Here is a 14,526-nt window from a genome sequence, read left to right on the forward strand (position 1 = left end):
CCTGCTGGTAGTCAGAAGAGGAAATAAGCTGATTTAAAAATTAAGCTGCAGTATATACATATATGGCTGCCCTTTATGTTTTAATGTGAACCACAGTAGGCTGAGGTCATATTCTTACCAATGGTGATGATGATAATTATTATTCTGACCCAGTTTCACATTCATTTTGTTTTTAGCTTAATGCGAGTTACACAAACAAAGATGGGATTAACATATATTGTATCCACAGAAACAAACTACACATTTATATCTTCTTCTTCTTCTTCTTCTTCTTCTTCTTCTTCTTCTTCTTCTTCTTCTTCTTTCACCGATCATCTCTGTCTTTGCAGTGTGATGTGTCTCTCCTCGTGTTGACAAATCTAAGTCACACTACAGGATATAGGCAACATTGCTAAGAAAATGAAAACATTATGCAAATTATTATTCCACACAAGTGCAGTCTTCATCTTCTAATTAGTTTTGTTCCGTACTTTAAAATGGTGACATTTACAGGAGGAATCTCTGTTGTGTATCTCATGGACACAAACTCTGATCGTCACAACACAAGAGGGTTACTTCAGTTCTCACACTTTTGCCGCCATCTGATGTTCTCTGAGTGAACTGCAGGTTTAACAAATCAAACACCAACAACTGGTTTGAGTAAATTCAACTGAGAGCGACGCAACTCACGACGTTATCTGATGGGTTTATTTGGGTTTTTTTTTTCCATTTACTTTATTTACAATGTTAAAACGGTGCAGCCAAAAACACAAAATAAATAAAAACACTGAGTCATGAAAAAAGAGGGGAACATCAGAACAGCAACAGGAGCTTCATGCAGCTAATACAAGATTGTCCAGCAATACCTAACAAAAAAAAAGAAAAAACAAAAACAAGCTGACTCTTCATGCTTTACAGCCACTTCATCGACCCAAAACAGATCCAAAGAAAAGTTCGTCTGGTTCCTTTTGCCGAGATATTCCGCTCCTCTGTAAATCTCCTCTCCTCTCTTCGTGTTGTTCAAGCGTTGGAGGGATGTTTGTTTGTCCACAGGTGTCCAACAGATGCTTCAAGGCAGCCTGATCTAATTTGCAAAGTTGCCTTCTGTTCTTTACCAGCAGCTCACAGTCTGCCGCTTTTACCATAAGGCACTTAGTTAGACATGTCAGTACTGAAATTAATGCTCGCTTGGCTAAGCAGGAACAGAGCGACAAGCGGGTTAATATAATGCAACGAAAAAGTTAGAAAACTATTATGCAAAGTTCGTAATGTCTCCTGGGGAGACATCTTTTTTTTTACATCCCCACAAGAGTCATAAATGTGGTGTTGCTTGAAAACCTCATCATTTAGACATATCTTATTCAAGACAATGTTCTCAAACATAATCCTTTTATACACTTGGACTTTTTTTTTCTTCCTTCATGAGCCTACAAATCCATGTTCCAGAAATTTAAATGCTTATACGTATATTAAATGCTCCTTCGCTTTTCTGACATTTTGGTTTTCATGCAATAACAGTTCAATGGCCATGGCTCTCATATGCTGTGAAAACAGGGGAAGGTCCCGCCCCTTCCACTGCACCCCATGGGACCTTAAAAATGACACAGTAGTCGATTTCAGACAAAAAAAATAATGATAATAATTTGATCCAGGTTGAATTGTGCAATTAATCTCATACATGATGTTTGTCGACTCAAAAGATGATTCTGCAAGTCAAGAACGTCACAGATGGTTGCAAAGATTTAGTAAAATACCACTTAGGTTTGCGTAACTTTCACTCAGTAAAGATCACAAAAAGTCTGCCTGTATCGAAGGCTGCAGTTAAGTGGAGACGTTAAAAGGAGAGTCACTCATTTCTTTGAGCTTGTTAATACACTATAAATTCTGACAAAGTGACTTTACAAAATAAAATCAAGATAACTGATTACCTCAAAATTACCAAGAAAAGTAGACTAATAATTTGAAAGCTGTTTAAACTTTTTAGCTCATATAACTTACATTTGATCATCTACTTTCTCTGTAATTATGATGTCATGGGTATCGTGACTTTTTAAAGTGAAGTCAACTTTTTAAAGTGACAGTGTAAATGGGTCCAGGCGTGTAGTCTTTCTAATAAGGTATTCTTTACCGTGACTTTTGATTTGACAAGCATCATGTGTGTACTTCACGGCACAAATCGAATGGAATAAGACAATTACTTACTCACATTCACGACCATGCATAGTTTTTTCTGGAATAAGGTCCCGTGGTGGACAACCGGACGGGGTGCGACTTCGCCTCTTTATTGTGGCTTTGTTGATCTTATTCAAGTTCACTCAGACCATAAACTATTCCTGTACAGTACATTTGACTGACATATTAACAAAAAAACTCTTTCCTCGAATAAGGATATACAAAAATTGTCAGGTGAACTTATTGAATGGCTTCTTCAGCCATCCAAGACAACAACACGTTCAGTGTTCTGCAACATCTCACTTTACTTATCTTACATACCGACATTTTCCCAATGTTTACCAGTGCTGACTGAACAGAAGTCCCAAAACATCATTTATATGTAAAAAAAAAAAAAAAGAAAGAAAAGAAAAGAAAAGAAAGAAAAAAGAAATAAAGAAGCATGTTTTCATTGCCTGTATAAGTCGTCAGTCTTACAGTAGTTAAGGCAAAAAGTAGTCTTTGTCACAGGCAGTGGCTTCTTCAACAACAATGTCCAGTGTGTCTGTATGCGTCTAATATTATTACTGAGTTTGTGCATTCATGCATGTCTTTGCGTGGTGATGGTCTGTCCTCCTTCTGTCAGTGAGGTCCATGTGAGTGTCAGCACTCTGTGAAACATATTGAGCAGCTACTCTGGTTCTAATAATGTTGCAGGCCTTCAGTATTTACTGTAAAACACTGAAATAGATGCACAGTATTGATTGACTACCCAAGGCCAGCCAATCAGTGGGCTACGGGAGGATATAGATCCAGTCAGAGTGTATCGAGTACTGACACAGCACAGAGTGCACAAGATGTCATGATCTCAGTCCATGTGCACGTTTTTTAGTCCGTTAGTTCCAATGCGAAGACAGAATGAGCGCCACACATGGTGATTTGAAATAATTCAGTCTGTCAGTGCTTCAGGGGGAGTTACGAGGTCCCGTCGCTCCAGTGCGTGGCCCATTCCTTTTTATGGACGGCTCCTGACTTCTCAGTCTGGAACTGTGGCCGGTCCTCGCGAGGAATCTTCACCGCGTGGTACTGAGGCAATTTGTCTTTGTAGTGGGCCCGCTGGAAGAAGCCACACTGTCGGCAAAGGAAGCAGGTAGGAAGACATAAAGAGACAGGAAGGGGGAAAAAATGATTAACTGACGGCATGTGTTAGTATCTGCTTTCAAGATCATGCACTGCAATAAACGTATAAAACGATATTTATTCCACTTAAGTAAAGTCTTCTTGTTCATCCCAGACAAATGGGAAGAAAAAGTGATTATCTGATGACCTTGCACAGTCACGACTCACAAGTATTTAATAAAAAAGGCACATCCACCCAAAAAGCACATCCACATGCTCTGCATTTCTACTCCAGTGTCAGTCGTAGGTGACCTTGATTATCACTCCAACGCCAGGCTGCCAAAGTGCGGTTAAGAAAAATTGCACACATTAACACAAACTAAAGCACCGTCTTATGCAAATCCCCACCCGAGTAAAAAGAAAGGTTGATTCTGGCACCTGGAAAAAAGCCTCTCGGTGATGAAATGCAATTAAAATCGGATTGGTAATAGATTGATAACCGTGTGTCAAGCGCAGCGTGAAAATGTATGGCCTTCATAGATTGGTGCCAGAATGAACAAGTAGATAATTAAACTGTAATGTCAAAACAGCAGAGGCACAACACACAGCACAGCAGGCATCTGAAAAGCCCCGGAGGAGAGATGGCTGGATGGTGTTCAATATGCAGATTGAAAAAGGAGAAAACAGTAAGGAATGATTTTATAATCCATTCTACAACAAAACATGTTGCTATCCATGATGTAGTGACAGAAGGCACTATAATGGTGTTCATGTTTCAGAGAGAAGTGATAAAATGAATGTTAAGCGCAGTGAACTGACCATACACTAAACCCCTCCGATTAGCTATTGTCCAATCATATCTTGGCAATCATAACCAGGCATGGTTGTGAGCTGTAAACGTTAGCATGCCTGGCGAACTGGCTAACCATTTGCAGATGCAACTTAGCGTTAACATATTCACAAGCCAACTCATTACAGCTAGATGACTTTTACCAGCCAAATTTGTTTTTAAGTCCTGTTCATGATCAGCTTATCCACTGTGCTGTATTTTCTCACTGTAAGCCTGTGTAAGATGCTTGGTAATGGTAATGGTACCAGCTCCGTCTGCTCTTCATTAAGTTTGGAAAAGTTGACACTCTGTGGTCAAACATCATCAGTTACTTTTGCCAGACATACTGGTTAGGTCTCATCCTAAAAGTCTTTGCCCTTGTAACGTTTAAAAACTGGAAAAGCATTTCACTAATCTCTGTCGTGTTTGTCCAAGCATGTAGGCAGCGCCAGAATTAAATCTGTTGAATCTGGGTTAGGGTTAGGGTTAGGGTTAGGGTTAGGGTTAAGTCTGATAAGCTGCACAACACGGATGATCTGCGTAATTTTATAGCTGGGAAGTCAAGTTTACTGAACAGCTTTCATAGGAATCAGTGGAGCTCCACCTCAGGCACTATGTCTAGATTTTAAGATAGCATCCTTGACTCTAACATAAGCTAACATTAGTCTTGCTAGTTAGCTAGGCTACAGCTGATAAAAACTGCCAGCAACAGTTGTAACATTGATGGTTGAAGGCTATATGTGAAAGGCCCACTGTTTCCAAAATGTATATGAATTTGTAGTGTTAGATATTGCTCAAAATCTGACACTATCATCAGTGCAAATGCGAGCTAAATGCTAAGCGTGGCAACAGTAGCTAAGGGGATTGGGGCTTAACAAATGGTCAGCTGTCCACCATCCGACTGCTGCACTCTCTCTGTGTGTTTGTTTTTATGGGTGCCAAAATGAGCTAATCCTTCATAGTATAATGAACACCACCAGCCACACCACAGTGAGTCCCGGGAACGAAGCGATTGTTTACCGCTTGGAGGGAGAGGAGGAGGGGAGAGCAGGCCAGAGTGAAATAGTCTTTATATTATAGTTCTGATGCCTGCCTCTCCGCCTCCGAGGGTTGGACCCCCAGATGGGCGCGGTAGTAGTCCGTCTCATAGTGCGGGCGCCGCTCGCTGCGCTTGAAGAACCCACACTGGGCGACAAATCACCACAGGAACAAAAGCAACGGGAAATGAAATAGAGAGGGGATTTAGGGATAGAGAGTCCCCAGATGACAGTGAGAAGAGACAAAACCAAATGGATGACACACAGAGGACACACAGAGGAAAAGGAACAGATGAGAGTGAGCTGTAAAGAATAAAATGATTACAGGACGGAACAAAGTGGATAGAAATAATTGGACTAACATGGACAGTGATGACAGAACACCAGCGGTGTAATGGCCACACAGGGATGAAGTCAACTATAAACCTGTTATGTACCCATTATCAATAATTGCTATTAAAGGTAGCAGTTTGTAAGATAGCTGATTTATTGAGTCTCATTCCCAGATTGTCAAATACTGATGCTTTGGGTTGGTGGCAGGGTTAGCCAACCTTCTTACCCAGAGTATCCTATTTTAGTATTTGACAACCTGGGAAGACTCGGCATTCAACTACCTTTCTCAAGAATCACTTTTTTTTAATCAAAATACATTTTAATGAGGCACAAGTGTCCAGATTTGCCTTCCATCTTGAATATTTCAATCCTTTTTGAAGCAACCTTTCATATAAATATCTGTTTTGTCACTTAGGACATAGGACAAGCAGGTGCAGGCAATAGAAGGTGTATAGAGAGTACAAGTGTTACCTTCCACAGTATGCAGACCAGTAGAGTTAGCAACAGGATTCCTGCCAGAACAGCTATGAGGATGATCCACCAGGGGATCAAGTACTGGTCAGCGAGACCAGGCTCAGGATAGATCATCACTGGAACCTGGAGAGGAAGGGAGAAGCGAGTAATCGACTTGCAAAATATCATGAAAAATAGAAGATATACTGAATAAAACAAATTTAAATAACAAGGTACATGGTCTGTGATCTGAAGTGTGCGTACCTGTGCTGCAGCATCCTTGAGGACCAGGTGTTTGATGGTGGACTTCACAGTGATGTTGGCTCTGACCAGCAGCTCCAGCGCACTGGCTGCTGGGAACTCCTGAGAGACAGAGAACAGCAACAATCAAAACCACATGAACTATTAACAGTCAAACTGTCCTTTTTATGTTAATATTTCAGACAATAATATCTGAGCAGGATCTATAATATCTATAATCTAAATTTATGTTTGTATTTACAGCCATCGTTGATATTGGCTGACAAAGGCCCATCACAACATATTATAAGAGCGAAGGGCTAAAACAGTGAATAAGAGCCATGTCAAAAAGTAATTCAGCTGTATTAAAAATCATGTGAAAATGAGTCGAGCCGCAGAAGAAATCTACCACCTCAAACCCATTTTATTGGATTCTCAAGGACAAAAAAGCAAACACCATGTCAGCTGGTTATGTCTTGTTTCGCTTGGATCTCCCTCTGAATATGAAACCAGCAGCTGCAGGTGATCCAGAGGCCAAAGCTGACAGCTGTATTCACAGTTTGCTGACCGCCTCAACATCAAAGCTTCAGTCTGTTCATGCACTTGCTGCAGTGATCAGTCATTCACATGCATTTGATCAGTGTTAGTGTCAGCAGCAGCTGGAAAAGCTGGACGGAAGCTGTGCTGGGCTGTGATTTCCGAAAGGAGCTGACGAAATGGTTACAGGATTTTTTTAAATGTATTTTTCACCTCTATGAAACTGCTGTTCCACAGCCTGGCGTGGATCTTGAGGACGGCCTGACCAGAGAAGCTGTGGAGGGGACACTGAAACAGGATGCAGCGGGCCGACCCCAAGAGACAATCCTGGAGGAAAAGACAAACAGCTAAAATACTCTGGGGACAGACAGAATCAGCTATAAAGTTGGTGATAAACAAAAGTGGTGGAGCCTGCATCTTTTTCTTTTGTGCAAGTTGTGTTTGGTAGCCTGTAAATACAGCGGCAGGAAATCAATAAATCCTAGATAAGCATTAATTACTCATGTTTTCCCAAAAACAAGTTCATGTACTGTGTATCCTGTCAGAGCCCTTGGCTGGCAGGAGGTCCCTCGGCACCACACTGCTGATAAGGGATGGATTAAATGCAGAGAGGAATTCTGAGTGTGACAATAAATAAAATCCCCTTCACATTTCCTCTGTGTTTCAGTCGACTTCTCTCTTCTCTCGCCTGTTCTCTCTTCTTTTTCCTCCTTACCAGTTTGAGTGACTTGCGTCTCTCTGAAGCCGCCACAGCCGGGGTTGTTCTTCCCACGCTGCCTTTTGTCATCACTTGACCTTCTTCCTCTGGGTAGGAGCGACGCGTTCGCCCAACCTTGTGAAGGGGCAACACAATTTATACAGGCAGAGATGTGTTGGTTTGGTTGAATGGTTGAATTCTGCTTCACAACATGTAAAACTGTCAGAGCAAACATAACAGTGTATAAACTAAACATTAGTTTAGATGCTACTGCACCCAAAAGCAAAATATGCATTTAAAAGACTTCCTGTCTCCTTTATGAACCACTTTTTCTTGAGCTGGATGGAAAATACATAATATTTATGGAGAAAAGGGGTTTTTATCATCTTACATATGCATCCCAGCATGAAGACTCATTTTATGATTATCAGTAAAGTAGCCAAAGTTACATTAGTAAAAGTATCTGATATTAAATGACCTTAAATATCAAAAATACAAGTAAATTACACATATATTTGCTTGTATGTACTCTTTATATTATCTGATTGCTGATAAACACATTTATTTACAAAAAGCTCTGCTTTGGGTCTCAGCAACAAGTAACTAAAGTAATCAATGTGGTGGGGCAAAAAGTACAATATTTTCCTCCAAAATGTCATAGAGTGAGAGAATGAAGTGACGTTCTTCTGCATTGTCATATTTTTACAAAAGAGTTGAACTTAGAAAATAAGTATTTAGTCCATACACTGTAGGTGCTATTTAAATAGGATATCTTGCTTACTGTGTTATTAATATGCTGTGGAAGTTCTGTAAGTGAGGAGCTGTAGAGCTTCAGAGGATTCAGAGCCCCTGACGGGGTGCAATGTGAGTCTGAGTGACCGTCGAACTTCAAGCTGGCCGGATACAGGAGCCATTTCTCATTGGCCAGCTCATACGGCCACATGATGTTCAGGAAGGCCGAGCCGAGCGTCTGCAGAGCTTGACCAGGGTTAGCAACCTGACAGAAAAAGAATACGTGTGAGGAAACTCTGCAGACTGGAAAAGTTATTTTAACAGATTAAACAGGGTTTAACTGATTATAAGAGATGTGTACACCTGCACACACACACACACACACACACACACACTCACCACAAACTCAAAGTCCACAGGGCTGCCGATGTCCTCCAGACTGGTCATTGCACTCTCTCCCTTCACTGTCCCGCTGAAGAACAGCTGGTGAGGACGAGCGAGCCTGCAGTGAAAACACAATCACATCAGTTGGTCTGACAGCTGCACACACACACACACACACACACACACACACACACACACACACACACACACACACACACAAACAGCTTCATATAGATATCTGTTTACAAGGTGCAGTAGTAAGAGATTATAGCAAGTCTCTGATAACTGCTAGGGATCAAGATGAACTTATTTAACATGTGGCCACAGGATTTAACACGCCTTAACAAACAGCAGGCCTCTGATCAGCCAGTGGGTTAAACTAAACTAACTAACTAACAACTAAAAGTCAATATGTTGACAATGATTAAATTAACTGGAATCTATTTTGATAATTTAATGATCAACATAAAATAAAAGTGAGGACTTTTGGTAAAACACTGATGGACATTTCTTTCCATGTGATGTGATTTTACAGACCAAACAACTCATCAAATAGGCTTGAAGATAATTGGTAGAGTAGTTGACAATGTAAATAATCATAAATTGCAGCCCTAGTACATTGTTCAATCTTTATTTCTTTATTTATTAACTTTATTTTTAATTCTTAACAAGATCCGAAAGTTTTCAACAATACCCAATCTGTCAGGCACTATATTATGTATAAAATGATGCGCTCAATTTCTAGAATGTCTCACTGTGAACATCATACAGCATCAACGAACAGGCTGATACATATGATATCTGTGATCTTGTCAGTCTAACGCGAAATAAGATGTGGTGTCACTCACCCGCTGACAGACAGAGGGAGCTCTATCACCACTTTAGCAAATGCTGTGACCGGCACCAGGTCAGGCTGCTCACTGATACTGAGGAGAAAAAAAAACAGGAACAAACACAGTGATCAAAACTCTGCAGTTAAATAATCAAAGCTCGATGTGACAAAAAGATGTAAAGGGCTTACGTTGTCAGTGCCAAATCTGCTGTCAGCTCAGTGGTCTCGATTGTGATGTTAGATGTGCTCAAGTTGATGGTGAACTTCAGCTAAAAAAAAAAAAAAAAGGAAAACACGAATGGATATTTCAGACAAAGAAACACAAAGCATTACACTTAAAGCTGACCAAGACATGGCTAGTGGCAAATTGTACAGATGCTGTATCATATTGAAGGAAGGAAACATCAAAATGCATTAAAGTATATAACACAATACACCAATTTGTATTATTTGAATCAGTTTTCGATGCTGACAGTCCCCCAAGCTTCGACTTTCATGTCTCCTCACCTTAGTATCTCGTTTCACAGGGTTTCCCAGGTCACACTCGATTTGGGAGCCGTTCTGGTTCGCCTGGCATCTCATCTACAGTCGGTCGGGATGTCAGACAAACACTATCAGCAAAAAAAGGCAAATCCAAACAGACGTCACCTCACCTCTACAACAGCGCAACACATACCTGAGGTGGGACTCTGGATCCGGCATATGACAGAGTGTTTGGAAGGGAGATGAGCAGCTGAGCGGCGTGAGCGTCGTCTCCATCCTCCTCGGGGTGCAGCGGGTCAGAAGGCATGTTGGTGACAGTGACCTCCAGCACCACCAGCCTCTGGTCCGACAGGGAGAACACCTGCACGTCATCCTCATCTCTACATGATGGGAAAGAAGAAGGGAAAACACACATTTACAGTCGTGCACAGCGACACATCATCACACTCTAAAGGCTGGGAACAAATAGAAAACCAGACAATCAAACATTATGGTAAACATTTGTATTTGCAATATTACCACTGCATAGAAGTTAATGTTTGTGTTGGGATATAGATTGTTAGGTGACAGATCGGCAGATACTAACTTGGGCAGTGGGGTGAAGAGGTCGGAGTTCAGAGGTCTGGTTCCAAACTGGTAGTTCAGCTTCAGGTTGCTCTGGCAGATTTTGTCACTGCCGCATCCTTCTCGCAGGAAGTTCACCTTCAGAGGGTTAAAGAGACGGGCGTCAACTCTTTCATGAAATCTCAAAGCATATTTAACATCTGCTTAGATTTCATTATTATCATTAGCACGATTAATATTGAAATGTGTTCATATAACAAAAAGGTTTTTACTGCGTTTAGAGCTGAAACAATAAGCCAGATAATCAATAAATCACCTGAAAATGAACCAGCAACAAAGAAGATCACTGATTCCAAGAAATGAAATTTGATCCGCTCTGATATTGAGTTGAATTTCTTTGGGGTTTTTAGCACTTTTCTGTATTTTTTTCACAGGTCATCAAGAAAACATCAACTGATTTGTCAGATTCATCATTAACTGTTCATTGCAGCCCTATTTGGATGAGACGTTTCTTTATGAATATGATGAAAATGCTTCTCAAAAAAATTCAGAGAGGTATAAGGGAGAAAAATGGCTGCATGGGATTTAGCAAAGGTAACAATCAGCTTAAGGCTCCAGGAAAGGAGGCTGACTCAGAAACATCTCAGTTTAAGCTTCTTTATGTGTGTAAATGATCTTCACAGCAGAATCAAAGCAAGGCATCCAGGGTTTACAGCACTTTAAATCCCTGTGTGGCTAAAAAACAAATTTCTCCATGTTTGTGCCACCAAAATTCATTAATCAGCTAGATGTGATTTATGTGTCATATTTTTGGCCTTAACAAACATCAAAAAAACCCTGAATGTGCCTTATAAAGCTCGACTTGTTCGTACACTAATCTGCGGGCAAGTGAAGCCCATTAAAATTAATCCAGACCATAAAATACTTGTGCTTCCTTTTTGGGTACGGACCTCAGACTGCAGTGTGTTCGAGGGGGAAACACTCAGTATAGGCGCCAGCTTCTCGAGCTTCTTAGATCCCGAGTGTCTACGTGGGGGGACGGGCTTGATGTTGTGGGTTATCGCCAGTGAGATGGGACGCAGTTTGTCACGGAGGTTCTCCTGCATGGACAGAGATATGAAAACGATTAATCAAACACTGGGTCAAAGACTTGGACTATAGCGCAAAAGTGTTGGTATGCTTTGACTATATTGAATGGACAGTAAACTGTTCACTGCCTTGAAAAGAGTGAGATTATATCTATTTATTCTTGCTATTCCTTACAAGAATTTCACATATAAAATTTGCTTTTGCGCTTGTGAAAAAATATTATATAATCTTATATTATATAATATATAAAATTGGACACAATTAAAGACAAAAACATGAAACAGAACCACCAATTATTGTTTAGAAGCTCAGCAATAAATAACTAAATATGCTGTTTCTGATCTGGACAACATGAACACATATAAGTTACTCACATGGAGCTGGAAGGTAGCAGTGGTGCACACGGGGTGTAGCTGCCGATGCAGCTCCACTTCTTCAGTCTGAGTGTACTCCGGCTCCAGGGAGCTGCGGCCCAGGAAGTTGACCCGGTGCGGGAGGCCCAACTTCCTGCGCTCTGTGTCGGCTTCAAAGTGCACCACCAGGGCTTGAAGGGGAGCGAAACGGTGAGCGATCCATGAGGAGAGATGAAGGGATTGAAAAAACAGAAATGTCAGGACACACACAGAGAGCACTTAAAGAACCCACCAGGGGCTGAACATATAATAAACCCCCATCTGAGGGAATACAATATTACACAGCTGTGATTCAATCAAAATAAAGTCTAACATTACACCACAGATAGGGTTACTTTTTCACTGTAAATAGAAATGACTGCTGTCACTAAGAGGCTGAGCTGAAGTCCCACGTGGAGGAGGAGAATGGTCGTGACTTACTCATGTGTGGTGAGTAGTGTTCTGGGTGGGCCTTGAAGGTGAAGCAGGCCTTGACCTCCACGCTAAAAACAGCAGGCGGTGAAAAGTGAAAAACACCTGTGTTACGGTGTTTACAACAGCAAAGGAGAATCAGTGGCAATTTAAATATTGGTCAGTTCTTACCAGACTCCATCTCTCCCCTCGCAGTTGTGCTGCTCCAGATCAATGTATTGAGGGTTGATGGATATTTCTCTGATCACATGGATGACCGGACGAGACCTTGGAGGACATGTGGAAACACAAAGGGATGAGCAAGCAGATTAAAAGATGGCTGAAAACATGCAATATTTATGAAAAGATTTTATTGACGGTATTTCATGTGTGTATCTCTCAGAGCTGAGAATTGGGCCTTTATGTTTCCCGTCGAATGTGTCTAAGTTGGATTTGCGAACAAATCTTTTTTCTCACCTGAACAGAACCACTGAGTCATTAAGAGAGCCCACTGCGAGGTCTGGGTACTGGTTATTATCAATATCCAAACCACCTGAGATGGAGTATCCAAAACGTCTCACATCGAAGTCACGACCATCCAGCACCTGATGGTCAGGTGACAGGAAACACAGATCAGTCTTCTTGCAGTCAGACACATACAGCTCCTCAACTGTTGTTGGACACTGAGGACTCACCTGAGCAGGTTTGGTTTCAATTCCAGAATCTGAACCTCTGTAGATGAAAACTTTGCCGTCTCCATCAAACGGTGCTCCGACAGCGATATCTGCACAGACGTAGAACAGTGAAACTGGGTTACAGAGATCAACAATTACAGTTGTAGACAACAGTACAATCGTGCCAGAGGAGCCTTAAGGTCACGACTCTGTGCTGCTCTCACCGCCATATCCATCCTGGTCCAGATCTCCGATGTTGCTGACCGTCATTCCAAACATGGAGTCGTAGGTCCCGTTGAGACGGATCGGCCGAGCCTGATCATCCCAGTGGCCAAAGGGGTTCAGGTACACGTACACGGCCCCTCCGATCTCTGCTTTACGGTCAAAGAAATTAGGAGCTCCAACGATCAGATCCGTCCAGCTGGGAACAGAAACGCAGACAGAGAATTAAAAAAGAATAACTAATGATAAAACCCTGAAGTGAGTTTTGTTAGCCCCTTAGTTTTAAAAATCCTTCCCTCTCATTCCCAGTCACCCTCTTTACTTTTTTCAGTTTGTTTGTTTGTTTTCCTCTGCGAGATTGTCCAACTATAAAATATATCATCAATTTATAAATAAGATGTATTGTCATATATTAAACAACAAAGCACTCAAATTAGCTCCAAGACAAACAGCCACAGAAATCTCTCCAATATGTTAATTCATCTATAATTACTCTGTATTATAGAATTATCCAAATGATGGAACTTTCACTTCCAGTTAAGTATCTTTACACTGCGGTATTTCTGCTTGATCTCAGTGAACCTGATATTTCTTCCACCATCATCTACGTCATGATCATGCAGACTGACTCCTCACCCGTCCCTGTTCAGATCTGTCGTAGCCACAGAGTACCCGAATGAAGACGCCAGCTCCTCCCCCCAGAAGATGTGCTGCGGCACCAGCCGGTACACGTTGTCTTTCCTCAGCAGCACCACGGCCCCCGTGTGATTGGCCCGAGGTGCACCCGCCACGAAGGTCAGCTCCCCGAGGCTCATTATCCCCATGGCCGAGTCCACGGAAAACCCTAGAAGAAGAAGCAGCCAGGATGAAGGGAGAAGAGAGGGTCAGGGGTTAGTATTGACCATGGGGGCTCAGAGGCTCACCTCCTCTCAGTGTAGCATGTTCTGCTCATCTTGTTACTAATGAAATGTGTGCCTTGAGTGACTATTGATTATATGTCAGACTCATGATGGGTGTAAATGCCCCGTGTGCCGTGTTCGCTGGCGGAAGACGACGGTCGTGACGCTAACAGAGGGAGATGTATGGAGCTTCCCCTAATGTCTCGTGAGATTCATGATGCTGCTGCTCTGCATCAGCTGCCTCCAGTGAAGGCAGTGTGTAAACACAGTGGGTGGACGTTAATCAGATTTATAACCCAAAGCAACTCCTCTTTTGTGTGAATTTGCATTGTGCACGTTTGTGTGTCTGTGTAGGAATGTGAGGATGCATATAAATCAGGTAGAGCAAAGGAGAGAACAAGTGGAGGGGGGAGGTGTGTGTGTGTGTCTGTGTGTCTCTGTCTGTGTGTGTGTTTGCTTCAAACAAGAC

The 14,526-nt window shown here is 41.8% G+C and overlaps 1 protein-coding gene across 4 annotated transcripts in view; it reads right to left on the reverse strand.

The window, feature by feature from the left end:
- Window positions 1–668: 668 nt before the first annotated feature.
- itga7 (integrin, alpha 7) overlaps window positions 669–14,526 on the reverse strand; it is a 36,323-nt gene continuing 22,465 nt past the window's right edge. For 3 of the 4 annotated variants that reach the window (XM_037101904.1, XM_037101903.1, XM_037101905.1), the window contains 20 exons: window positions 13,795–14,002; window positions 13,161–13,357; window positions 12,958–13,046; window positions 12,740–12,867; window positions 12,455–12,550; window positions 12,293–12,354; window positions 11,834–12,003; window positions 11,321–11,470; window positions 10,393–10,508; window positions 10,000–10,186; window positions 9,831–9,905; window positions 9,513–9,592; window positions 9,340–9,417; window positions 8,507–8,609; window positions 8,157–8,372; window positions 7,394–7,510; window positions 6,892–7,005; window positions 6,166–6,264; window positions 5,920–6,045; window positions 669–3,261 (listed from right to left, as the gene is read on the reverse strand). In XM_037101904.1, coding sequence (XP_036957799.1) covers window positions 3,106–3,261; window positions 5,920–6,045; window positions 6,166–6,264; window positions 6,892–7,005; window positions 7,394–7,510; window positions 8,157–8,372; window positions 8,507–8,609; window positions 9,340–9,417; window positions 9,513–9,592; window positions 9,831–9,905; window positions 10,000–10,186; window positions 10,393–10,508; window positions 11,321–11,470; window positions 11,834–12,003; window positions 12,293–12,354; window positions 12,455–12,550; window positions 12,740–12,867; window positions 12,958–13,046; window positions 13,161–13,357; window positions 13,795–14,002 — 2,567 coding nt within the window. In that variant the 3' untranslated portion in view covers window positions 669–3,105. Of the gene's footprint in view, window positions 3,262–5,098; window positions 5,264–5,919; window positions 6,046–6,165; window positions 6,265–6,891; window positions 7,006–7,393; window positions 7,511–8,156; window positions 8,373–8,506; window positions 8,610–9,339; window positions 9,418–9,512; window positions 9,593–9,830; window positions 9,906–9,999; window positions 10,187–10,392; window positions 10,509–11,320; window positions 11,471–11,833; window positions 12,004–12,292; window positions 12,355–12,454; window positions 12,551–12,739; window positions 12,868–12,957; window positions 13,047–13,160; window positions 13,358–13,794; window positions 14,003–14,526 lie in introns of all 4 variants that reach the window. The other variant, XR_005075636.1, reaches the window with a different exon arrangement.

This window comes from Acanthopagrus latus, chromosome 6, assembly GCF_904848185.1.
Source record: "Acanthopagrus latus isolate v.2019 chromosome 6, fAcaLat1.1, whole genome shotgun sequence".
Taxonomy (NCBI): Eukaryota; Metazoa; Chordata; class Actinopteri; order Spariformes; family Sparidae; genus Acanthopagrus; species Acanthopagrus latus.